The sequence below is a fragment of the Aaosphaeria arxii genome (assembly GCF_010015735.1).
Source record: "Aaosphaeria arxii CBS 175.79 unplaced genomic scaffold BU24scaffold_3, whole genome shotgun sequence".
Taxonomy (NCBI): Eukaryota; Fungi; Ascomycota; class Dothideomycetes; order Pleosporales; genus Aaosphaeria; species Aaosphaeria arxii.
The window spans coordinates 1,865,184-1,889,756 of NW_022983476.1; the positions used below are offsets into that span (position 1 = coordinate 1,865,184).

General features: G+C 50.8%; 10 protein-coding genes across 10 annotated transcripts; 3 read left to right on the forward strand and 7 right to left on the reverse strand.

Annotated features, from left to right (window-relative positions):
* Window positions 1-731: 731 nt before the first annotated feature.
* BU24DRAFT_478611 (uncharacterized protein) lies at window positions 732-1,356 on the forward strand (the record flags this gene model as incomplete). The annotated part of the gene is made up of 1 exon (XM_033533041.1): window positions 732-1,356. One exon carries the CDS (start codon window positions 732-734, stop codon window positions 1,338-1,340), a length of 609 nt encoding a protein of 202 aa, XP_033385848.1. The 3' UTR covers window positions 1,341-1,356.
* Window positions 1,357-1,603: 247 nt separating this feature from the next.
* On the reverse strand, window positions 1,604-3,031 carry BU24DRAFT_151907 (uncharacterized protein). Its single transcript, XM_033521273.1, has one exon. It carries the CDS (start codon window positions 2,780-2,782, stop codon window positions 1,751-1,753), a length of 1,032 nt encoding a protein of 343 aa, XP_033385849.1. The 5' UTR covers window positions 2,783-3,031; the 3' UTR covers window positions 1,604-1,750.
* A 1,413-nt stretch (window positions 3,032-4,444) lies between these two features.
* On the forward strand, window positions 4,445-7,029 carry BU24DRAFT_490664 (uncharacterized protein; the record flags this gene model as incomplete). Its single annotated transcript, XM_033533732.1, has 10 exons — window positions 4,445-4,495; window positions 4,547-4,727; window positions 4,777-4,897; window positions 4,945-5,262; window positions 5,311-5,415; window positions 5,471-5,617; window positions 5,670-5,727; window positions 5,777-5,870; window positions 5,936-6,110; window positions 6,170-7,029. 10 exons carry the CDS (start codon window positions 4,445-4,447, stop codon window positions 6,963-6,965), a joined length of 2,046 nt encoding a protein of 681 aa, XP_033385850.1. The 3' UTR covers window positions 6,966-7,029.
* A 2,128-nt stretch (window positions 7,030-9,157) lies between these two features.
* BU24DRAFT_343313 (protein serine/threonine phosphatase 2C) lies at window positions 9,158-10,892 on the reverse strand (the record flags this gene model as incomplete). The annotated part of the gene is made up of 4 exons (XM_033523361.1): window positions 9,158-10,178; window positions 10,238-10,381; window positions 10,443-10,522; window positions 10,623-10,892. 4 exons carry the CDS (start codon window positions 10,890-10,892, stop codon window positions 9,158-9,160), a joined length of 1,515 nt encoding a protein of 504 aa, XP_033385851.1.
* A 1,314-nt stretch (window positions 10,893-12,206) lies between these two features.
* On the reverse strand, window positions 12,207-14,533 carry BU24DRAFT_345913 (SPRY-domain-containing protein; the record flags this gene model as incomplete). The annotated part of the gene is made up of 6 exons (XM_033523466.1): window positions 12,207-12,337; window positions 12,424-12,981; window positions 13,043-13,298; window positions 13,351-13,481; window positions 13,529-13,752; window positions 13,803-14,533. 6 exons carry the CDS (start codon window positions 14,531-14,533, stop codon window positions 12,207-12,209), a joined length of 2,031 nt encoding a protein of 676 aa, XP_033385852.1.
* Window positions 14,534-15,070: 537 nt separating this feature from the next.
* Window positions 15,071-15,528, reverse strand: BU24DRAFT_420544 (uncharacterized protein). The gene has a single exon (XM_033527501.1). The coding sequence runs from the start codon at window positions 15,411-15,413 to the stop codon at window positions 15,249-15,251; it is 165 nt and encodes a 54-aa protein (XP_033385853.1). The 5' UTR covers window positions 15,414-15,528; the 3' UTR covers window positions 15,071-15,248.
* BU24DRAFT_151956 (uncharacterized protein) lies at window positions 15,408-16,820 on the reverse strand. Its single transcript, XM_033521275.1, has 2 exons — window positions 16,278-16,820; window positions 15,408-16,071 (listed from the first exon to the last, which is right to left on the reverse strand). Exons 1-2 carry the CDS (start codon window positions 16,655-16,657, stop codon window positions 15,672-15,674), a joined length of 780 nt encoding a protein of 259 aa, XP_033385854.1. The 5' UTR covers window positions 16,658-16,820; the 3' UTR covers window positions 15,408-15,671.
* On the reverse strand, window positions 16,821-17,287 carry BU24DRAFT_151955 (uncharacterized protein). The gene has a single exon (XM_033521274.1). It carries the CDS (start codon window positions 17,222-17,224, stop codon window positions 16,985-16,987), a length of 240 nt encoding a protein of 79 aa, XP_033385855.1. The 5' UTR covers window positions 17,225-17,287; the 3' UTR covers window positions 16,821-16,984.
* Window positions 17,288-19,699: 2,412 nt separating this feature from the next.
* On the reverse strand, window positions 19,700-20,440 carry BU24DRAFT_407537 (uncharacterized protein; the record flags this gene model as incomplete). The annotated part of the gene is made up of 1 exon (XM_033525813.1): window positions 19,700-20,440. The coding sequence occupies one exon, from the start codon at window positions 20,438-20,440 to the stop codon at window positions 19,700-19,702; it is 741 nt and encodes a 246-aa protein (XP_033385856.1).
* Window positions 20,441-22,999: 2,559 nt separating this feature from the next.
* On the forward strand, window positions 23,000-24,328 carry BU24DRAFT_449175 (uncharacterized protein). The gene is made up of 2 exons (XM_033530926.1): window positions 23,000-23,644; window positions 23,694-24,328. The coding sequence occupies exons 1-2, from the start codon at window positions 23,042-23,044 to the stop codon at window positions 24,147-24,149; spliced, it is 1,059 nt and encodes a 352-aa protein (XP_033385857.1). The 5' UTR covers window positions 23,000-23,041; the 3' UTR covers window positions 24,150-24,328.
* The last annotated feature ends 245 nt before the right edge of the window (window positions 24,329-24,573 follow it).

A 24,573-nucleotide genomic window follows, 5' to 3' on the forward strand; every position in this document is an offset into this window, starting at 1 on the left:
GGAAACAAGGCCTTTCGCTAGCTGGTATACATTGCTCCCTAAGTTTATCTTGACAACATCTCGTCTTGTGTATCACCAACTACAAATGCAACCATAACATTGCCTTAAACCTCGAAATCGCATTTTTCGACTACTGAATATCCGCAATATACGTACAGCACCAGCTAACTGGCCGGAGTATGATGGTTTCCATGTCACGGAAGTCACTTGAGAGGAAAGAATTCATCTGTTGTCATGATTCGTGTTGTGTATCACCATGTAGAAACATGGAATTCGGAAATCGTCCAAATATCAGGGTCTTTGGAGTGTTTGAACATCTTTACTCATTTGCTGTTGCACTTCATACCATCTAGTGGCAGTAAAGAAATTGGCCTGACTTCTATGTTGAATTGTGTAGCGAAGTTTGTTGTGGTGCTGATTATCACTTTGAAGGTGAAGTTGGCGGCGGACCACCGCCGCCCACATAAATAAAGCTACAAGCCCTCAACCTTCCTTTCCCTTTCCTCCCACAAACATCACAAAACATCCGCTTTTTCTTTCGGACGCTTGAAGAAAGATACTGACGGAGGTTGCAGGCCAATATATACACCCTCGCCGTACTTCAAAGAGGCTTGACACAATACAAGTTCACTCACTACGACACGATCGTTGTTGGTCCATTTTCGGTCAGTTTCATCAGATAAAAGTAAAGTCAGTGATCCATTCAGCTAAGCTTCTCATAAGAAACATCCATGTCTGATCAGGGTACCCCAAAGAACGCGGAGGCAGTCGGCCCAGTCTTCAACCACCTGCCGTTCCGCCCCGCCAATTTCGACCAGTACAAGAGGATGATCACGAAGACGCACAAGTTCAAGGCTCACTTCGTCTCGGCCACCATCTCGCTTCACTCTTGCTGCTATCTCCTTCGGAAACACACCATCCAGCTCGATAAGCTTCTTCGAGGGCAAGCACTCGCCACCGCCACCTTCTGCATCAACGATCCGCGCCATCTCGAGCTTAAGACCGACGTCTTTTTCCGTTCAGCCCTAGTGGAGGTTCACGAGAAAAGGCTCCCCATAATCCGAAGCGATGTCAGGGAACTCTTCGAGGTGCTCTACAATCACTACTTGAAGCTTGCAGATGTCGTGTACATCCCCGACATTGTCGAAGTCCACTTGGAGAATGCCATGTCCGAGGCGATGGTAATCATCGACAGAATCGACGCAGCCACGATGATATACATCAGATTGATTACGGCCTACCTGGCACCTGTCATTGGCCTAGAGAAGGTTGATAGACTAGTCGATCACTGTGCAAGGAAGTTCGGCGAGTACATGATTGTTGAAGATTTGGACATCTAGGACAATCATGGGTACATCCTTGGACCATTGGATGACTATCGACACCTGACATATGTACTCCTGAGTATCAGTTCGTTTAAATAGAGGATATCGCTCGGTGCATCGCTCGAGGTTGGATCCAAGATACTGTAGCCAGTCTTCCTCTATAGGTGGCACACCGCGTAGGGATTTGGGGCAAGTCACTGGAGAATTGGCTCGGAACTTTATAGCCTTGGGAGAATTACAATACTTTGACAAAATCAAGATGCACACGTTGACTAATAGCAGTGATGAATGATTGTATTCAAACGCACTATGTGGATATACAACGGACGCTGAAAAAGATCAAGATACTCGTTCTCGGAGAAAATTACCGCATTCCAAAATCGCGAGGCCCCATAATGTCCTACTCCTTAGCCACTTCGACAGGGCTATTTAAGGTCCCATAGAATAACTAAGAGCGCGGCGAGGAAAACATTTGACATCGTGACTGTCATAATTGTACCCGAGGACTTACCAGGAGACACATAACCCTCAGGAGCGGTAGGAGGCTGCAATTTTCCTTGCTTGTCAAACTTTTCGGCTTTGGGTGGGAGCTTGTAGTCGTTGGCTTGCGCGAGGAAAACACTCCCGTCTTTCTCGGCATATAGATAGGTAGCCTGGAAGAACGGCCTTCCTAGAATGACTTTACTGTTCTCTCCGTCATTGCTCGAGACTTGACATCGAGTCTCATTCGCAATCAGGTAGTCGGAAATATGAATTGAGGAGGCCGAATTGCTGTCGAGCGAACTAATATGTAGATCCGTACAGTTGTGACCTTTCGGCAACGTGATCGCTGGGCTGTTGAAGTCGATGAGGATAGTTGTTGCATTTGTCTCGATGACTTTCTTGCCATTCATGCTATGCACATTGGCAGTGACATTCAGCGTCCCTCTTTCAAGGAATGATTTTTGCAAGCCGAGGTTGATCCAGGATGTAGAGTTGATACGGTTCGCGTCGTAATTTCCATTCAACGAAATCGAGCCATTGAAGACATCTTTGCGACCGATATTGAGACCAAATGGAACGGTAGTTACGTTCACGGGATCTGATTCGTTATATCCTAGTGAAGCGACGGCGGTCAAATTCGCGTTCAACCCCAATGTGACGATGAACTCATCAGCAACCGTGACAAGATACAAAGGTCGCTTGGAAGCATCTACAATGGCTCGCTGGAAGGCAGGGGTCTTTTTGGACGGTGTTGTATCGTTGATAAAGATACGAAACATGTCCAAGCTGCTGGATCGGTCTGGTATCCCTATTCCAGATATCGCGGGAATCTCTGGTAGCGAGGAATTTTCATCAGAGGGACCATACACTGGAATAACGAATGGATAAAGTGGTGGAACGGTAAGACCCTCCTGTGAACACACGAGAGGGCATACTGCAGACAACAACAGAAATAAATGGACAGGAGAATGCATGATTTGTGCGATCTAGATGGGAAGCGTTTGACTGCAGAGAGGCAAATGAGAGTCTCTTATGTCCAAAGATTTGAGAAGGGCTAGGGAGAGGAAGAAGTAGTTCAGCGTCCATCCGAGGGCTGGCTCACTGTATTAGATATAGAGGCGAGGAACATCTCCTCGCCCCCGGGACATTAATTGCACTTCGCATTGTAGCCGCGCGACAGGAGCATCTCTAAGCGATGAGCAGAAATATACACACTGAGTCCGTCAGGCAAATGGTGAAGGGCATAATGAGATCTGTGCCGGCGCCAAAGGGTGGGGTTTTGTTTCATATCGCCTGTGCCTCATCCGCCGCATACATGGGCATAACTCAGCCTCACCATGATTGCTCGCTTAGCCACCAATGCTCCGTCCTCTTTTCACCATTTCGCCCTCACTGCTCTTTTGTAGTTGAAATAAAGCATAATTTAGTATGCGGCTATCGCGTTTGCCCACAAGCTAGTGTGTTAGCTTTGTAATATGCTCCACAACCTTCACTGAATGTACATCCATGATCTAAGGGCAGTGGGAGGCCGATGCCATATGCTTCTATTGCGGAGAGTGAGATAGAAGACTTGGCGCAATATGAACTGATGCCATCACAACTCCTTGTGCAGAGTTAAGACACGACATCCACGGAATGACTGCCTTGAACCGTCATCCTTGATGTGGTGCGGTCGAAACCTTCGCGACACAACCTCGTAAAACTGCAAGGTCCTTACGGACAATTCTCACGGACAATATCATCTACAGAAGCAGTTGTGCCGCCAATTTCCAGTGGTCAGACAAGCCCTTCAATGGCAACGGATGCTGCTGGAAAGAGTGACTGCTCCACATGTGCCGGAGAGGTGCTTAATGGACGAAGTGTACCACGCCGTATCGTTTCAAACATTTTCGGTTCCAATCTAATCAAAATGGAACTCTTCAAGTGGAACATGATATGGTTGAAGCGTCAAATCCGGGTCTATAATCTGTTCATTTTCTATTTAACTGAACGAAGGCTTTGCAGAGAAACCCAGCTCGATCACATCAGTTCGGAACTTCCTTCGATCCTCTCTTACTCGAATCTCCTCCCTTACTTCTATCTTTGTATCTTAGTCTCCTATCTTATTTTCTGAGAACGGTGATCTTTAGAGTTATGAAAACGTTGAGTCTTTGGCTGTTGTTACCGACATTCTGTCATTCGGCCACTGTGCCAATTTCAAAACAGATACAACAGTCTGGTGTTGAAATCAGAAATTTTTCTTTAGCTTTGCGAGACTCCAAAAGCGAGTACTTCAATCGCGACGAGCAACCACAGTTTACCAAGCACGGAGACTGGGCGAACCATGATTGCCATGACTTTCGAAAAGAATTGCACGGTCTAGACATGTGGACAACCGCCAATGGTTCCGGTGAGCTTGATCTTAGTTCTTACCTACTATACATCATGCTGAGGACTATACAGGTGCATTCGAAGATTTGATCAAAGCATGGCACATGCCAGACCGCTTGACGATGTACAATAGTGTTGGTTTCACGTCTTTTGTATGGACGGTTTTCCAACAACAAACGAATCTTCTCGTAGATTGCGGAAAGGTATCCCTTGGAAGTGTCTGCCAAACGCCAGTACCATGTGGAGGCCAATCTTCTTTGCTTCCGATGTCACCTGCCGGTACTGCAATCATCAACTCTTTTGTTGGTCTCTATCAAGTAGGTGTTGGTAACTCTTATGCATTGGTGTCTACAGCTAAAGAATAGCAGATATTCATGGCACGTGAGGCGGTGTTGGTAGAAACAGCATCCTTCATTGAAAATTCACTTGCGTCGGTCGTCTCAAAATTCACACCTGCAGATGACAGAGACGATGTCACCAAGGGAAAGGTCGCCATGGCCTTCATCACCGCAGGCATGAGTCTAGTCTCTGCTGGAAGCATAACCTCAGGTTCGACTACTGAATCCCGAGGTCTTTACCAATTGCTAATGTCCTAAAGTATACTCATCATTCCAAGCTCTCAACAAACTTGGAGATGCCGCGAAAGCAGTCAGAGATTTCGTAACGGTTGGCACCAATTTTGGCACTGCTGGTCTTGAATTTGTTCAGAGCCGGCCTCCGTAAGACAATTATCCAAATCCACGTGTATCTATACTGATCAGTCCAGGCCAAAAACAAATGACGAATACAAGTCCCTATTAAAAGATATCCTGGGAGCTTATACAGACAGTCTGAAAAATGCCAATTCTTGGATCCTTGGAAATATGACCCTGGGAGATCCAAAATCCATCGACCTCCTCATCCCTCTTTTCAATACCGGTCTACTGCTCGAGTTCCTTTCATCAGCGGAGAACAAAGACAATGAAGGTGACAAGTACAATAAATTCATGAAAATCGCCACGGATGCTGGCCAAAGCCTGCTTTGGGGTTCGATGCTAAAGTCGGCTTGGTCAGTTTCGCCAAGAAACATTCGACCATTGATATTGTACGTCATAGGCACTTCTGTAAATGTTCACAAAGCTTACAGTTATAGTTTTATTGACGCCAAAGAACACAAATGCGATGGATCCGTCCCAAAATCCCTGGAGGCGTTCATCCACCCCGATACCGCAAAGAAGAGTGTGTGGTGTGACGCAAAGTTAGTAGCATAGATTACAGTGAACTATTGATCCGAAAAGCTAATGGGTGTTCAGTGGAAACTCGTGGTACTTCCTTCATGGGCATCGCAAGACCGGCATGCCAAACAATCCTGACTACAGCTACGTTCTCCAGCCTATCGATGGTGCCAATGCCGAAGTACTCGACGGGAAAGATGGAAAGATGGGCGGGCTGAAATATTCGTCAGTGCCTGTTCACTCCCTCATGTCAACCAGCTAACATCTATTTTTTCAGTGATATTTTTATCAGTGCATTCACTGGGTTTAAGCAAAACGGAAACATGAATGGCTATGTACGGGCTCACACAATCTTTGAATGATGGACACACTGACAACATGCAGGTAATGCATTATAAATCTGGCCTCATCGGCAAGGAAGATATGAGCATTGAAGATACAGGAGGCTTGCCCATGATAGGCGGACTGAGAACTCCTGGTGAGTGGCCGTCGCCGCAGTTATGATCCATGAAACCTTTTGGAACTGAGTATAACTGGGAACAGGCTTCTTCGATTATCCGATCTGTTTTGATATGAAGGAGGTCTTAGAAACCCTTCGGAATGACAAAAGTGGGAAAGCGCCATTATGCGGCCCCAAGCCTAGATATCCAGAAACCATTGGTGGTGGCTTCGAAGCCAACGGTTATGCGCCGGGTATTTGCAAGGTATTCGTTAAACAGTAAGTACATACAGGCATGTTATCCTCAGGATTTCTAGTAGATTAACACAGCGACCTAGATGGGCGAAAGACAAAAAGTCCGACAATAAGCTCGACGAATACCAGACCGAGATTAAGATATACGACGCCAATGGCGATGAAGCCGGCTCTGCAGCCAAAGACGCAGGCGACGACCCACGAGTGGTAGTGAACAGTCTACTACCCTACGACCTCATCGTCAACACATGGGGCAACGGAGAAAAGGGTGACAACCAAGCGATGATCGAGTTCTGGTACTCGGATCAGTGGTGGCTGTCCATCGACCAGGAGCACAAGTGCGACTTTGGCAAGTGGAAGGGCCGCGAGAGATCTGGAAATTGCTTCTTCAATTGCCCGCGACCTGTCGAGGGTGAGGATCCGCTGCCTTCTGCAATCGCGAATAAGGTTCCTGCTGAGCCGCTCGAGACGGCAATTCCTGGAACTGTTACATATGCTCCAGGACCTTTACCAACACCAGCACCAGCACCCTCCTCAGATGTGTTCAAGAAGGGATGGTGCACCATGCATGTCATTCATCATCAAAAGGTCGATGGTCATGATTTCGAGATTGAAGTTTTTCTTTTCGATGCTGAAGAGAGGGTGGTCGGATACACAGGACGGGCCTTTGCGCAGCCTTACAAACCTATCCCAGTGAAGCCCGTTGTTGGCGAGACACCGTATGCTACCGATCTCGTCGTGTGGGTAGGTGACGTTGATAAGGATCCGATCTCATTCAAGTACAAGGAGAAGGTGTTCAACAGTGCGGATGGGACGTGTAAAGAGGGGAAGTATGATCACAATGAGAGGAGGATGGACTGCGGGTTTACGTGCGATTGAGCGCTCCTTTGTTGCAAAGATACCACTGATGAAGTTTTGGGATAATGCGTTTTTCACGCCCTTTAGATCTTTGGCTCGTTTCTCATTTAGATTTTGACAATCCTATCACTGGGCTCGCTGTTATGAACCTCGCGTTGCTAGGCGCCGGCAGAGTTGCTTTCTTGTATTACACGAACTTACTTCTTTTTATCTATTCTGATCTCTAAAGTATCTTGTAGTCCTGAAAAAACACTTAAATGCATCTACTGGGCCTATGTCTTTCACCATCACTATACAACTGACATCCAACTCTCCTTCATAACAGTCAGATCCCTCTTATTGACTAAAGCCACAGTGTTCCATGTCCATACTATCTCAGTGACTTGTAGCACCAACAGACTTACTTCAATCCACCCTATCTACCTTCACGGCCCAGCTCTCAGGAACGCCGCTCTCTACGGCATAGACACCTCCTAAACACCCGTAAATGAACCACATGCTCACATGACCATCTACTCCATCATCTCCGTGAATCGTGCCATATCCACAGATCCCAGTTCTCCAACGTCGACAAGCATTCCCCCAACTCCCACACGCCGCGAACATAATCATCATGCCGTAGACACACCTCACATCACAAACCACCACCCATATCCGCATACACGGCGGCATGCACACCAAACGTCAAATCAGCCTCACCCCAATAGCACACGCGTATACATACCCTAAGCTATACAGACCCACCCCCATCCAATACAAGCTTCTCACCTTCCCCTCTCAGCACCGTGTTAAGCGCCCACAACCCCTACCCATCTTCGTCCCTCCCCTCCGTCCCTCGCGATGGTAACCCAGACGAACCCCCTCTGCTCGATCTACAGAGGGCAGGCACGTCAGGCTAGCCACTTGCTAGTACCATGTATCGTTGAACTTTAGGCAGCTCTACTATAACGTATCCGAAGCTGTCAATACGAATTATTCCTACCCTTTGTACAATGGCACACCACACACCACACTCCGCGTGCAGGACAAGGGCAAGGTAGGGTGCGGTACATGCTACGCCGCACCCGCCGCACAGGACCGCATACCTCGACTCTCGTACCTTGCCGCAAAAGGGGAATAAGAGCGCAGCAATGCAGAGACGATCTCAGCAACCCCCCTCTCCTCTCTCTCAACACATGCAAACGTACGAAGAGAACTACGCCGCACGCTCACCGATGGAAAAACAAAAACACCTCACCGATGAACCACCGACGTATATGAACCTCGTAAACTTAATGGACACCCTGCCTGCCTGCTAACGCAGCATGGGACGGAAGAAGTATAGCTTTCCGCTCCTTTTCCTTTTCTTTGTTATTTCGTGTTTACTTCGCTTGTGAAGACGCGTACTGCTGATTGCGAACTTTACTGTCACGACGGGGTAGGATGTAGGAGGTAGGATGTGAAGGGTGGGGAGGCGGGAAATGTAGCGATGCGGCGATGTGGCACAGCAACGACCCCTACCGTACCCTACACCCCAACCACGGTCGATTTCTGGGTTTTGGCTCCGCGTAAGGACCGAGGCGGAATTTCCCCGTGAGGGAGTGCGTGAAGTGAAGTGAAGTGAAGTTGCAGTGAAGTGTTACTGGGTGAAGTGAAGTGAAGTGCAAATAAAGTGAAGCGAAGTGGAGTGAAGTGAAGCGAAGTGGAGTGAAGTGAAGCGAAGTGAAGTGAAGTGCAAGTGAAGTGAAGTGTGAGGTGAAGTGTGAGGTGAAGTGTGAGGTGAAGTGAAGTGTGAAGTGAAGTGAAGTGTGAAGTGAAGTGAAGTAATAGCAGGAACAGTGTTAGGGCAATAACGACGCAATATGAAGGGTGGTAATTTAGATGTACTATTGGACGACTGCTTTGTCAACGATAGTCAACGCTGGAGGTCGTCGTGTTTTATCGTTTTACTTGCACGGTAGCTGGCTGGGTTCTTGTGCAGTGTGTCCTGGTGAATGTAAATGTGCTATTTCAACCAAAGTTAGCAAGAAAAGTGTGTTCAACAACAGAGCGAACGGCATGGCATGGCATGAATGTATGCAAAAATGCGCATTTTGGTATTCCTCACGGTTCGGTGAACACATGCCTTTCGCGTCTCTATATGCCTCATCTCTCTCCACTAATCATTTTTCTTCTTCCATCGTTGTTATCTATCATAGACAGACAGATGTAGATCGTCAACCCGTTCCCCTCCCTCAAAACGGCCACCACCACCTCTTCTCCTTCTTCTCAAACTGCTCCAACAAACCCGGCCTAATCCCCTCGACCTCCACCCTCTCCTTGCCCTTCCCCTTGGCCGGAATCTCAGAATCCTCATCGAAAAACACAACAATGACCGTCGTGTCGTCGACGGCATTTCGCACCCAGGGGGCATCGCGCTGCACGAGCCCGTGGAACAGATTCTTGCGCGTCCCGCCCAGCGCGTTGCGCGCAAGACACACGGCCGCGTTCTCGTCCTCGACGGAGAAGTAAGCGGGCTCGGCGCGCCACTGGACTTCGCCGTCCGTGACGGTGACGCCGGATTCGAGGACGTCGGGGATGGGGTATTGCGGGGGAGAAGGGGCGGACGGGTTGTCGCGGACGAAGCCGGCGCCCTGGGAGCGCGCGGTCAGCCAGGAGGAGACGAGGGCGACGGCGTCGGCGGAGGAGATGCGGTCCCAGAGGCCGTCCGAGGCGAGGATCATGAAGTCGGAGCGGGGGGTGTGGGCTGGGGACGCGGAGGACTGCGAGGACGCGGGGTGTCGGATGATGTCGGTCTCTGTGATGACGGGTTCGGCGGTGAGGTAGGGTGGCGTGCGGCTTTTGGGTCGAGGCGCGGTGCCGAAGTGGTTGGTTTGGGCTTTTGTGACGAGGTCGTTGGGCCATTTCCAGCGGTGGTCGCCGAAGGCTCGCGTCACGGCGAGGCCGAGGAGGCGGCCGGAGTCCGGGTCGAGGATGTCGTCTTCTTCCGGGTGCTCGGCCTGGATGCGCGAGACTTCGTCCTTGTTGAAGCCGGTCTGGTCGGTGGAGAGGGGCATGCAGACGTATTTCTGCTCGACGGGGTCCCAGCGGCCGAGCACGGCGCGGGAGTCTCCCACGCAGGCCACGCGCAGTTTGGAGGTCTGCGGGTCGAACATGGACAATAGGGCACAGCTTCCGGCCATGGCGTTTTCGACATCTCGACAGCCGATGGGAGAGGCGGGAGGGCTCCAGGAGACGGCCTTCTTAGCTTGCGACCTGTAAGATAGTTAGCGATGTATCAAACGAACAATGTCCAGACGAAAGAGTCAACCTACATCAGATAATCATCCGCATTAAGGAAAGTCTGCGAAATGTTCTTCGTGATGGCATCAGGACCACTAAGCTCATCGAGATAGCAAAGCGAGAGCGAAACGTGTGGTATCAACGTCTTCTGCAGCCAGAACGACGTCTGTGAACCTCTGTAAACAACTACCGTCAGCAATCAACTCCTCGACAAGAGATCCAAGAGGATACACATACGCATGCCCGTCGTAAACCCCCCAATAGTTCCACGGTTTCCCCCCGACACCAGGAGACGTCCCAAACGCGAAGTAATCCTCCTACCACATATCGTCAGTTCAGTTCACATCACTCCACCTTCCCCTCTCCCAACACCACTCCACAACCGAGAGAGGAACGAAAACCAAAAAAAAAACTCACACAAGGATCATTACTCCTCCACCGACACCCATGCGTCTCAGGTAACCCGCTCTCCTCCCTCTCCCCCCTCCCCTTCTCCCACCAACTCCCCTCCCCCACCTTCCCACCCTTCTTCCCACCAACCTCAACAACCACCCTCTCCCCCCCCTCCACCGCCCTCTCAAGCGCCAGCGTATCCTCCCTCAACCCCCTACTCCCAACGGACCAACCCCCAGCGAGAAACGGAAAAGCCAGGTCCGCAACCTCCTGGAACCTCGGCTGCCTCACCATCTCCGCCTCCGCCAGCTGCGCCTGCACGTACTGAGCGACCTGCGCCGGGGAGTCGAACATCCACACGGGGGCGGACCCCTGGTTCTCGGGAAAGGCGACGTGCACGCGCTCTTCCCAGTGGGGCGCGACGTCGATTTCGAAGACGCCGAAGGCCCAGAGGGCGACGGGGAGGGCGAGGATCGCGAGGAGCGTTTTTCCCCAGGGGAAGCGGGATTGCAGGATGTGTGGGGGGAGGGATGGTGCTGGGTCGTCGTTGGGGCGGCGGGGAGTGTGGAGGTGGCGGCGGGGGGTGAAGAGGAGGATGTGGTTGATGTCTCTTCTTCTTCTTCTCGAGCCGTGGGTCCAATGGCTTGATGTCCATGTCGATGTCGATGTCGACGATGTTGATATCTCACGTGACGACTCTGTCCTCCTGCACCGCGCCTGGGCCTGGATGATATCTCTTAAACTGCTGCATCGCGGTGCTCGCAGTAGCGCTCTGCTGGTCGGGGAGACGGCAGCTGCGGCAGCGCACCTCCATCTTGCGGCCAGCATGATGTGTATCTTGTTAGATTTGGGGGATATTCTACTAACAAGCGGACTTTGATGTTGTTATATTTTGTTGGATGTCGGAGAAGCTATGGCGCACGGACCAGCGTTACACCAGAGGCTAGCAGGGGTGATGGAGCGGAGGAACCTCCGGTCACGTGGAGGGTTAGTTCACTCCTGGTGCCGAATTGGTCGTCTACGGTATTAGGTATGCACGCGAGTCTGGATGACTTAGGCACAGAATCGTAATTATCACTCCAAAAGCATGTTAATGGCATCATATCGTAATCGTGTGTGAAAGTTCCTTATCTACAACTACTCTCACGCAGTTGAAGCGCTACCTACTTCCTCCCTATGCACGCGTCCACATCTTCAGTATTCCGTACGCTCCATCCCGCCTTATTACCATGCCAGCCGGATCCTCCCATACCAATCCCATATCATATCAGACAATAGAGGAGAAAGAGAGGAGAGTGGTTTGGCATACCCACGCGTATCCCTATTGTTGTCGTCCTAGGACTAGCCGAAAATGTAAATGCCGAAAAGGGACCAGTGAAATCAAAACTTAGAACCCCAGTGTTATGCAAATCGAGAAAAGGGGACTGAAAAAGGGGATATTGGATATTGGATATCGGAAATAGTGAGCTCCCCATGATTGAGCGGCGTGTGCAGAGTTATAATGCGATAGTAGATAATTCACTCCTGCCTACCACTTGCATGGCTAATCGTTGCTGCTGCTTGAGGAAAGACAGAGGCTGAATGAGATTGATGTTCGTTGCTCGCTTGCTATGTTAGGACGTCCCTTCGAACGTTGATAAAAGCTCCAGGGCCACCGTCTTCGGCCAGCTCATTCACTAAGGCCTCTGTCTGTTGTGTAAGACGTTCCAATGTTGCTCGGGAGTTTTTGCCGAGAGAAACTGGGACGATCATGTTAGTGCCAATATATGTGTGAGGGAGATGTAGTTGACTTTGCGGGATGGGGAGGCCTGGCGTTCAAACTTACCAAGAATGGCGCTGTTCAGCTCCTCCGCTACAGGGACCCGACCACTCACATCCAGCAACGGAGCCAACGCCGACTCTGCCGCATTTTCGTAGGCGATCAGTGCGAAGGTATCCTCCAGAGCTCTCTTAACTTCTCTTCTCGGATCGTTGTGGAATTCCTGGCGAAGTTCCATGCCGTAGGCGATAGCCCTGCTCGTTAGCTCGCGCAATTTCTGTTGGTGGACCTCTGGATCTTCGTCATCGTCGTCATCCACGTTCATGTTCTCTGCCCCGATGTTCCATGAGCCATTGTGGACGCCGAGCTGCTCGTCGAGCTCCATCTCGAAGTCATACTCGTCGTTGTGTCCGTTGGATGCGGTTGAACGCTTGGAAGGGGGTGTAGGAATGATTTGGTTTCGTTTCGAGGCAAGGTCATTAGTGACTCTGATCATCTCGATGAATTTCCGGCATCGTAGTTTGAAATATATGTTCTCGTTGTTTTGGAGAACTGACGGATAGTAGGCATTGGTGTGCTTCAGCGCCTTATCGATGTCACCTTCCAATATTGCGGCGCGGATCTCTGTTCGGGCCTATTAGAATGCAAACTCCAAGGGTGCGTAGTCACGATTCAGACAACTCACTTTGCCGGTTTATCGCGTCGACATCCTCCTCTACCTCAATGTAGGAAAGATCGGCGTCCTCGTTGGCCAATGCCTGCGATTCTTCTGCAACCTCTTCTTGAAAGGCGCGTGCGGTTTCCACATAACCATCATGTGCAAGGTATTGGCTGACAAGACTGTGGATGAATGCGGTCTCGTCAAAAGGCGATTTGTCCTTCTCTGTCCGCGGGGGTGCTTTGACAGCTGCAATCTCCCTCTGTATTTCTGCCTTCTCGGCCTGCTGCGTGTCAACTACTACTTTCGAAGAGTATCGGAACAGTCTTGCTTACCTGGACCATCTTGTCAATGTCGAAGAGGAACGGTTCCTGTCCGAAATTCACCCTCAGCGTTTCCCCATTCTTCTTCATGCCCACGGTCGGATACCATGAAAGGTTTGGTTTGATGTCTTTGAAGGGTTCACCTAGATATTGTGAGCGACTTGCATGCAGGTTTGCCGTCTTGACCTACCCAAGAAATGGCCATTCCTTGTGAAGAACGCAGTGCCCTTCCGGAAATTGACACCACATCCAATCACATCAAGCGTCCCGAACTTGGGTCCAAATGGCTTTCCCGAGGTGGTGTTGCTGTAAGAATACCCGTCGTCGCCGTGGTACGCGAAAGAGTCGGGCTCCCAGCCTGGTATCCTGCTAAGAACGACCTTTGGTCCAGTAAATCCGATGCCAATCATTCTACTCAAAGGTGGTCAGCGTGTAGTGCGTTGCGTGTGGTGGATCATTCTTACCCATCTTTACCCTTGGCGACGATGGTCACTTCGTAGTAATAGATTCCGCCTTGCCGTGGCATGGGATGGTCTGCCCGGATCGAACCAGCTTCATCGTTGCTCTTGGGTGTAGGACCAGTAAACTTGGTCTGTAGTCCACCTTCATCCACGTCCAGCGTCGGGTACATGTCCGCCTCGTTCCACTTCGTAGGCCATGATGTTACTTGATCATCTACGTAGACGGGCGCGCGTTCTATTATCTCATGGCTCAACCCCCGATGGGATGGTACCATCTTGTGGAGATTGACGCTGCTGGAACTTGTTGAGAGCGATCCGGCGTTCGACGATTGTGTTGATCTGAGCTCCCTCTGTGCGGCAACCTTCGCTTTATATGCATCCTCGACCCTCTCTGCGTACTTCGATCCTCTCAAGTATGACGGCACGAAAAAGGGAGGCAGTGGCCCATCCTGGCCTGTCGGGCCCGATCCGTGCAGGTATCCAAAATGGCTCGAGTAAGAGGGTAATGGGCCTCCGCGTCCCCATGATGTAGACATGTTGGTGTTGTATCCATCCGTATCCAGCGAGCGCGAGAGGTGACGAGACGACTGGGCGGTCGCTTGTGTAGGATAGGAGCCGGAGCTGGAGTTATTGTTGGCGAGATGCGAGAATGCGCCGGAGCGAGTTGGGGCAGAGCCTTGCGGTTGGCCGCTGTTGCCTGCAGCAACTGAAGCGTACGAGGACCTTCGAAACATGGTGGCGGAGAGGTAGGTAAGAAAGATGTTGAGCGATGAGGTAGATGCAAGAACCACCTGGGTGTCTGCGGCTTCGGCAGGGGGGACCGGCGTGAGGTTCCTACGCGGAGGATCTATGGAGTTTCAAGCGCTCGTCCGTATGAATGAATGAAGGCAGATCTGGGTAGGTGCTAGTAGGGCTCTCAAGAAAACAACCTACAAGACGGTTGGCGAACGTGTATGGTGACGTGCTGTCCGGCGCTCGGCTGCTCGATCGTTCGTCGGCCACGGCGACGGCAACGATAGGAAGATCCTTAATCAACGACTGTGGCACGCGATTCCTGGTGCCGTGGACGCAAATGCATTCATTGTTCACGCAAAATAATCAGGTTGTGGTGGGTGGTTGTTGGTGATTGTGGTAAGTAGAGGTGTAGATGCAGTCTAGAAGCTACGGACGAGGTGCTCCATGCCGAAGCGGCGGTCTCTCCCCGCATTTGGCCGTGCGAGCTCGCGATAACGACATGCACCCCAGCAACACCAAATGTTGCAAAACTGACATGACTCTAGAAATTTTTTATTTCTTATCAAAGACCTTTACTCGTGTCTCGCAGAATTTTGGAATACAGATATGATATGCTTTCTTTTTCCAATGACGCAGCCTGCATTACCAATGCAGCTGGTTGCTGGTCAGGCCTCTCTTCGCAAATCCTACTGTCACGCGCCCCTACGCGCTTGACTATCGATCAAAAACCCAGGCGCCATGCTTGGGAATATCCCAATGATCCCGCCCGTATCCTGTCCCTCTAACGCCCGATATGCTTGGTAATTGAAAAACTAGAAACACAAGGTTGGAGAAAAGAAAATTTCCGAAGTAGACAGCCTCCCCATGGCACATGCCCATTGAAGATGAAGAAAAGAGAAAGGAACATATGCCGCCTCTGACGTTCGAACAACCATATGCAATGCGAAGTTCAGGCTGGCAATGAGATAAACGAATGCTATTACGTATAATATAACTGGGGCGGGTCAGTATTTGTGATGGGAGAGCCAGATGTCGTGGATGCATTGTGGGGATAGGCGCTCATCGCATTGAGCGACAACTGACGGGCATATGGTGAGACTGACTTGAAAGACGGGCAGTGGGTGGGGTGCTGATCATTCAGGATGCAGCAGCAACGGGAGCCGGAGAGCTGGTGATGCCATTGGGAAGCGGAGGTACCGGAGTGCCAGCATCACCGGGGAGGCCGCTGTTGTCGCTGATGGCGCTCGTCTCGTCCTTGACCTTCGTGTCACTTGAGCCCGGGCTATCACTCTTGACGTCCTCAGAGAAAGCAGCGATCTTCTTGGGTGCTCGCCAGGTCGGGACGTCCCAGCTGACACCGGTGAAACTACGCAGCTGGAATCCCTTCTTCTCCCATTTGCGCGTGGGCTTGCCAGTGCGATCAAGCGCGCGAAGACCCGCATTGATGGCGCCCTGGTTGGCCTTGGGGCCGAGTTTCTGGATGGGATTGGGGATCGCGAATGGGCCTTTGTTGTTGGGGTCATTGATCATATCGCCGCTGGGATGATGTTAGTATCTAGCCATGAGGTAACAGGGCGAAAAGATCGGTGCAGTGTAGTGATGATAATAGGGTAGGCATGAGAAAAGGAAACATGGGTAGCGGCGGCGTGGCACAATGGAGCAATCGCAGCGGCAATTGTGCTTTGTGTAATGGGTGATGCGTAATGTGTGCTGAGGTGCTGGGCACGACGTCCTGGTACTTACAGTTTCTGCTTCTTCTTTGGACCTGGCTTGCCCCTTGGCTTGGGTAACCCATCTGGCGTACTGGCAGAGGGAGTTTTCTTGCCAGCCGACTTGAGGCCAGGGGCGCCCTTGCGCTTTTGTCCTGCGACCGGCGGTGCCAGACTACTTGACGGTGTGCTTGCGCCATTCATAGCAGCAGGTGTTGAGGCCGAATCGGCGGCAGTGTCGGAAGGCGCTGGTTCGACGATGGGAGGCACGGGCGCATCGGAGGGCGATGGCGAGGATGACGAAGATGATGAAGATTGTTTGGCGGATGAGGTCGGGGTGTGAGGAAACTTGGAGAGTTGGTCGGGGGACAATTTGAGGATGGCGATCCTTGACTTGGCCTGCTTGGACGCCATGGTCGCCGAACCAAAGCTGGTTTGGAGGTGGAGCGTAGTGTGTATGTAGTGCGCGTAGTGCGAAGGGTTGGAAGTTGTTGGAGCGACAAGGACGTGACAAGGACGTGCGACAGCGAGGTGGTGTTGTCAAATGTAAAAGTTTCTGACGACGAGGGTTTGTTGGTGGTGAGGAGATGAAGGTGGTGATGGAAGTGGATGGAGGAGTGAGAGGGGGCGTGGTCGAGACGAAGGGGTTTTGAGTTGTTGCGTGTCTTTTGGGTCTTAGGGTTTCCTTGTGGCTGGGTTGGTTGTGTGCGGGTGAAGGCCAAACACGGTGCGCAGGTGAGTTCAGTCAGTAACCGTGGTAGTAGTAGTAGTGGTACCTATTTGAGGTCGGGTGGTGTTTCGCAGTTGACGGCGGTGATGATGTGAAGTGAGGTATGATGGATGATGAAGGGGGATGAGGATGGAAGTGGAAGTGGATGGTTGAGGGGATGGTTGAGGGCCATCGGGGTTGAGAGAGTTTAGATGGGCCTGGCTGAGGCCCGGGTGGTGGGAGTGTGGTTCGCATTGAGGGCGTCGGTTCATCTCTCTCTCGCACTCTCACTGCTCTGGCTCTGGCTTTGCTGCGACGGGGACGACGGGTCTCCTAACGAGCGGAGGAGTGTAGTTACGAGTAGCGACTGGTAGGGGTACAGACCCGGTCACGTGATAGACCAGCATCGCTTAACCTCTGGACACTAACCCTAATCCGGCCCCGACCTGTCCTCACCTTCTCTCTCTCCTACACTTTGGGTATCTCGATACACTCGGGATACCCTCTTACTCCTGTCGGCATCTCATCTCATCTCATCTCATTCCCGTATCTATTGAATTATTGTTTTCATCATCTGTATGTTTCCATCATTGTTCATGCTCTGTCAAGAACTCAATCAATCATGTCCCAACTTCCACCTCGGCCGGCGGCTGGTGTCTGGTGAGTTACCAACCCAACTAATCAACCTAATCCCTAGTCATTCCACAAGCTTCCTTCCTACCATCATCAACTAACAATCATGGTTTGTTCTTCCTTTCCTCCATCTGGCACCATAGCATAGCCTTAGTCCTTAGTATTCATCTCATAAGACAATTACTTGGAATTCGTATCTCCGAGCAATTAATACCTAGCATCGAGTAACGATAATGCTCACTCAGATGACGATGATGAAGGTGACGCCTCATTAGCCATCATCGCCAGGGCTTCCACCTATTGTTCCAGCTCTCCATGACCCTCATTCCTCGTCCCTGCTTCTCTGATACTCTCTCTCCATTATCCGACCCACCGCAACAAAGCCGCGCACCCCATCCATCATCCATCATCCCTTACCGACTCTTCGCCACAGGAAAATCAAAAATACCAACCAGCCATCTTCATCTCTCTGCTCCCGCTATCTGCACATCCATGCACACACACACACACACACACATGTTTCCGTGCCCCCCAATCCGCCTCGTCTCGTCTCATCACAATCACAGGCACGACAACAAACAAAGCCTCCCCCCGTCCTTTGTCCCTGTCTTTCTTCCCCTTACATCCCATCCTCTCAACCTTCAACCTCCAAGCACAACACTCCGTACCATAACAAACAACCCCAACCAAATTCCCAGTTATCCTCTGGCCCCTACCTTAATAAAGAAACAGACAAAGACAGACAAAACTCCCAATCACCGCATAGATGAATAGAGTAGATGAACACACACCAATCAATCCCCCGACATCTTCCCTTTTCCTCTCCCGTATGCACTCCGTGTTTTCTCTTTTTTTTTTAACTCCTCTGGGCCGCTGGGGGCGAAGGCGAGCGAGATCTCGATTTCAAACCCCCCCCAAAAAAAAAACGCGCCACACACACACCTGCTACGCTGCGCGCGCGACACCAAATGAACATGGACGTGAGCGTGGAAAAGCAATTACTGTTCCTAAAGTAGACTAGCGTGAGGGAGAATGCTGTTGCGTATGGCACGTGATATGAGTGTTTCACGTGACTGTTTGAAGGATAGGTAGTGAGGGGATTTGGAGATGTAAGCGTGATTTTGCGTATTGTGGTTTGGTTTGGTTTTTCCTTCTGGATCAAGTGGATGTTTTTGGTGGGTTGAATGGTGTTGGATTAGGTGCCTGGGTGCCTACCTGGGTGGGTGAGATGATGGAGAGGAGAAGAGGAGTGGGGGTGTGGGCAGAACTGAACCACCAGTACGACTCGCATGTGCCCATTTTCACGGGATATTGCAAAGTGATTTGTGGTCTTGTCAAGTGGGAAATGTACTTGGAACGTTAGAGGCAACACAGTGCTTTCAGTCGGGCACATTTGGTGTAGAAGATGTGGTAGTAATGTAGGCGATGTATCTTGATCTACCTATGTATGTACCTATAGATAGGTACCTTAGGTTTGAATGCTAACAGCCACTCCAGCCGACTCTCGTATCTTTGTCATTCTAGCCTCATTCTCTCCGTATCTCTCTTATCCCCTCCCCGTCCGTCATGCATGTGGAGGATGGGAATTGAATCCCGACACCTCCAGCAAGCGGATAACAAAAAAAAGAAAAGGTAATAACAATCTTTGCAGGAGATCCTCCCTCGCTATCTGATGTAACATAACAAAGAATCGATTTAGATCGGCCGCCCAATGATTCGCATCGTCTTAATAACGAGGAATTAACAAAACAAGAAAGGTAAAGCAGAAATCCACACACGCGAGTACGCCAAAGAGGGAGAATAGCAACTTAGTCGGGGAGACTGGGGAATCTGGAGCGAGAAAAAGGAACTTATTGTTGGTGGTCATGTCGTTGGAGTCGTGTCTGAGCAGGGTATGTTTGGTTGAAAGGAGAAAGCCGCCGGTGAGGTACAAGGAAAGATTAGAGAGTGTGTGTACGTCTATGAGTCGTTGGACTTGACTGAAGAGAGTATAGAAAGAAAAGGTAGTGAGAGGTGGAAGGTATGATTCGGTCAGAGGGTGAAGAGAGGTAAAACAGCTTTTGGGTGGTGCAAGGAGGTCGGTAGGATGGAGGGCGACATTCGATGTTCGTTTTTCACATCTCAGTCCAGTGCATCGTCTCGATACGCTCCATTTCTGGGTGTTCTCGCCGTCGGCGTTGGGCCCTCTTCTCGGTGCCGGAGCCCTTTCGCTTCAGCATCGACTTGAAACCCTTTGCAATCTTGCCAAAGGGTGCGATGCCCGAGGACGTGTCGCTTGACCTCGTCTTCTCCTCGTTCTTCTCGTCCGAGGACTCTTCTTCCATTGTCGAGTCCTCCTTGTGGTAGTAAACGGGCATAGGCAGCACGGGATGAGATGAGAGTGAGGCACTGGGCGTGATCTCTCTGGCCACTAGGTGAAGCGATTTGGTGCTTTCCTTCCTGGCATGCTGGACAGGAACTGGTGAAGGGGTACGGCTCGGTCTTCGCAGTGATGCCGCTCTCGCAGCCCACTCAGACTCTGATGTCGCCGAGGGCCCTGGCGACAGCAACACTATAGTTGAGCCATCCCAACCCCAACCTGCCCGCGGTGAGTAGGCAGGCGTAGATGGTGTTGAGTCTATGAATGTCTCGATAGACCTGGCGGACATTGGTGGAGGAGACATCATGGACAGTGACATCGGGGTAGACGGCCGAGAGCTTGCTAGGAGATTGATGGGCGGGGGAATGGAAGAGAATCGGTGGGGGCCATCACGAGCCTTCGGCAGCCCGTGAGGAGACAAAGGCGTGAAGAGCCTACTCTTCGTCGTGTCCATGGATGAGTCGGATCTTGGCGATAGAGATCGGGGAGAGAGCATGGTGGAGTCCATTGTATTCCTTGGTCTGTCCTATCAAGGTAGACTGGATTCCTAATCTTGAATCGAGGAAGGAGAAAGGAGCAAGGCTGTGTGCAATGCTCTCAAGGCTACGAAGTGTATAAGAACGCTCTGAGCGAGGCGAGCAAGGCAGAAGGAAGTAAGAAGTACCGTAAGCAAATGCAAACAAAACAAGAAACTGCGCCTCCAGGAAACAGATTGGAACTGGGGAGAAAGGCAGAGAGGTGTGTGTGTGTCACCAGGCATACATTGACGCCTGCAGCCGACATCTCGATATATGACCCGCGTGCTGTGCCTCAAGATGAGCCAGAAGGTGTGTACGCCCAGTACCGACAGTCTGGATAGTGCAAACGGGTACTAATGAACCAACAAAGACGTGGAGCTCTGACAGGTCTAGTGAGAGGAAGCAGTATGGCGCCGACGTGTTGTCTCATTCGCCGTACATGCACGTAAAAGTAGTGCATTTGCCTACTTCATAGTAGGCAGGTAGGGCTGGAGGGCCAAAGGGAGATGGTGAAGCCTGTGAGGATGGAGTGCTGGGGTTGTGTGATATACGTGCTAACCCATTTCATGTCGAGGCGCTTAAACATCGACCTCTGATTTGCGAGTATAAACAGCCGCTCGCCATATTTTGCTGATCTCAGTTCATCCGGCCCGCAGCGGCTGGACGTTTGAAGGACGTGGCCGTTTGTCACTATTGTTAACCCACCTAGCGACTAAATACTTCCCTTTGTGAGGGGGGCATGCTATAGTTGGACGTAATCGGTGTAGCTACGATGGCGTGGTTGAGATTATCGGGGGAATCGCCCATTGGTCGCAGCGCTTGAGATCATCACGCCAATTGACAGGCAATCTTGCTGAGAGCATAAGTTAGCCGTGTGGTGTGCGGAGCACTTTGTATGCGTTCAGCAGGCACAGTCCTAGCAAGAGGGAGAGGGCATGAGAGTGGGTGCTGAGCTGAGATCAACAGGCGTAGGTTGACTACGAATGTTTCCCCCCAAAGCTGACTTCGCCTTGACCTCGCTCCACCAGTTCTTTGGCCCCAGTGCACGAACCAATTCGAGAGACGCCCAGTCAGTGGTTCATCATCTGTCCCCTCGATGAGAACTTCTCTTCAGGTATAACAAACAGAAAAGAACTCCTTGACTTGTGGGAGATGCACAGCAGCATGGATGGGACGGTCAACCAGGTCATTTCTCCCTCCCCAAGGCCCTAAACTCGTCCAGGTCGAGCAAAGTGGACAGTCATATGCATCACGACCATCTTTACCAGCCCTGGATCATCTGCGCCGTGGAATAGCATGATTTAAGCGCTGTTCTGCAGACGCACGGCGAAGCCATCCACCATGCCCACGTTATTCCTCATGCAGTCTAGTCGATGGCACGAAGCAGAACGACAAACGAGCGGTGGTCTGTACTGTGAGAAGTGGCAAGGTAAGTCAAACACTACCAGGCGCGGAAGAGAGCCGATGCTGGCAGGTTGCAAAAAGAGAAAACAGTACTTTGGCCGTGAGGTAGGGTACCTAACATCGTACTGTACGCGGTATGTTGTGGAGACGCGACTTGCAGCCACAACCGCTTGAACAACAAGACAGCGCGTTAAGCAAGGCTACGCCTAATGACCTAGCATTAGATATGCTAAGACTTCGCGGCGAATTGGGTACGATAACCAAGAACTCAGTCGTCATGTGTGTGGTCGTGCACATCCTCGGAGAAGATGTGTTGGACGGAGGAGGGTGGGAGGTATTCATTGAGAAAAGAGCGCTAGTCCAGTAATGGCAAGGCGATGGTTAAGCCTCAGAACGGGAGTTCAACGTCCAACGTGATCCCAGAGATATCGTAACAGTTCAAACAAACAGACACATCATTCGTACTCCAATCTGTTGGTTTCGAATATATCCTCATCTTGTTGACCTCTAAAGAAGCGATTCGAATCCATGTGCTCGATTTAGCTATTCATTGCCAGGGAAACAACGTCCTCTTGTATCATGCCTTGAGAGGACCACTTCTGAAGACTATCAACGATGCTACCTTGCCAATCTGTGTTGGAAGTTCTCCGAAGATGCATTGTAGCATTCCTTTTCCTATGCGGGGCTGTGGTCATAAGAAATGAGCGCTAATGTTTGGTCGTCATCGGATCGCTAGGAGCATTCCACGAGACGAACGAAACAACAACCCTTCACGACCCAAGCCAGGTGCAACAGCCTCGTCTCGAAATTAGAAGCTCACGGGGTTGACTAGATTTAGAAAAAGCCTGAAATGGCTTCTATAGTTGCGTGCAAGAACCATCCAATTCTTGGTTTGGCTATTAGAACTCGCTCAATGTGTTCTAGCTCGTCAGTCCAATATCGAGAGCTTTTCATTCCTCCAAACCCCTTGCAATATGCCACATAGGCTCGTACAAGCACACGCATGTGGTGTTGTGCTCATTCCTGTGCTTTGGGGTGTTGTGGGTTGGACAGAGAATCAACGCTAGATCACTGAAATCCGAGCTATATTAAATGCCTTTCACCCTAAGTCGAACATGTCCCAACAGCCGCTCCTTCTATCACGTTCTTTCTTGCATTACTGTCTCTCCTTAAAGATGAGGATCACGGTGGCCTTCGTCCTCTCCCTCATTGGCGCCGGCAGCGCCTCGAACATTGTCGCTCGGGGTGGCTACGATGGCTGGAAGCCTAAAACCAAAGAGCCACATTTCTTCCAGCTGAAGGTTGACGAGTATGAGTATTGCTCCACTTACAGCCTTGACTCTGCTGCTGCTGAAATCGATCTCACTTCTGCTTCCTCTTCTCTTGCTGAACAGGCTGCTGCCGCTGCCGCCGCCGCCGCCGCCGCCGCTCCTGTACTTCCAGCTATTGAAAACATAGCTGCATCCGTGCTTCCAGCTGTTGCGCCTGTAGCTTCCGTAGTTGCTTCAGTTGCCGCTCCGATTGTTGGCACACCCGCTGCGGCGGCTCCTCCAGCTAGCACTCCTGTGACGCCGGCTGCCGGTGTTGGAGCCCTCCCAGCCCCACCGACGAAGCGCCAGTTCCAAGCAAACGGTTTGACGAATACCAATACCTACTTCTGCTTCAAGAACTATGCCATTAGGCTGAACAAGGGGGTGGTAATCGCCACACCTTACAGCAAATTCTGGGATCCCCCATTGGCAACCTTCTTCGTCGATGACGATACCCAGCTGTACACTGTAAGATTATCCTGATTACCCAAATTGATGATGCTGATTATCATTCTAGGTCAGCAAGAAACCTCTCCAGCTGTACGTGGATGCTGTTACAGGGCAATTGAAATACACGAGAGTCGGATGGTTGCCACCAAATTCCATCTCAATCAGCTTCTACCACACTGGTGACAACCCACTTAGCATAGTCAATGGCAACAGTCCATCTCTCTTGACATGGCCAAGCACACCTGGCATTGCTATTGACGATGGAACCTGGCAGCTCTGCCCTGACGGAAGCACCGGCCAATTCACTGTTTACGTCAACAAATATAATTTCGAGTCCCAAGGTACCACCAAGACAGGATGCTTCGAAAGGAAGCTGGCAGCTGTCAATGCCAATCCGTGGAAGAAGAAGAGCCACCATGACTATGGTCATCGCAAGTACAATGATGGTTATGAAGAGAAGGATTACGGATATGACAGCGGTTACGACAATGAGTACGGCGACAAGTATGATAAGGACTACTAGTAAACTAACCCAACTGTGTTCGACATCCCTCTCGCCGGGGATCATGCATAGAGGGCGCAGGTCTTTTCACATACACACTTTGGCACTTGCTGGTTTGGCTTACTCGTAATCACTCCCTGTCTTCTCTACAATCTTACCGAGTCTTGTATCTTAGCTTCAAATTGAATACTGGTCTCTTTGATATACTCGGTCTATTGTATTTGATACTTAAATCTTCATATTGTCTCACAGTTATTCCTGTAACCTAACCACTGACCAGGTCGGTCAGTTGATTGGCTGGTTGGTTGTAATGAAGGTGAAGGAGACGCGCAATGACATTTTTTTCCTCTTCGCGTCTTCACATCCAGTTCTCTATCCCATCCTTCACTAGCCCTCTCTTTACCACCTGCCTCTCCGCCTCTTCTTCTTCTTCTACTGTTCTCAT

Bases quoted from the DNA above. Each gene is read 5' to 3' on its own strand.
- BU24DRAFT_151907 (XM_033521273.1), bottom strand. From the start codon at position 2,782: ATGCATTCTCCTGTCCATTTATTTCTGTTGTTGTCTGCAGTATGCCCT.
- BU24DRAFT_420544 (XM_033527501.1), bottom strand. From the start codon at position 15,413: ATGGGCATGTGCCATGGGGAGGCTGTCTACTTCGGAAATTTTCTTTTC.
- BU24DRAFT_151956 (XM_033521275.1), bottom strand. From the start codon at position 16,657: ATGGCGTCCAAGCAGGCCAAGTCAAGGATCGCCATCCTCAAATTGTCC. The intron at 16,072-16,277 runs GTAAGTACCAGG...ACATCATCCCAG, and splicing joins CCAAAGAAGAAGCAGAAACT to CGGCGATATGATCAATGACC.
- BU24DRAFT_151955 (XM_033521274.1), bottom strand. From the start codon at position 17,224: ATGAACCGACGCCCTCAATGCGAACCACACTCCCACCACCCGGGCCTC.
- BU24DRAFT_449175 (XM_033530926.1), top strand. From the start codon at position 23,042: ATGAGGATCACGGTGGCCTTCGTCCTCTCCCTCATTGGCGCCGGCAGC. The intron at 23,645-23,693 runs GTAAGATTATCC...TTATCATTCTAG, and splicing joins ACGATACCCAGCTGTACACT to GTCAGCAAGAAACCTCTCCA.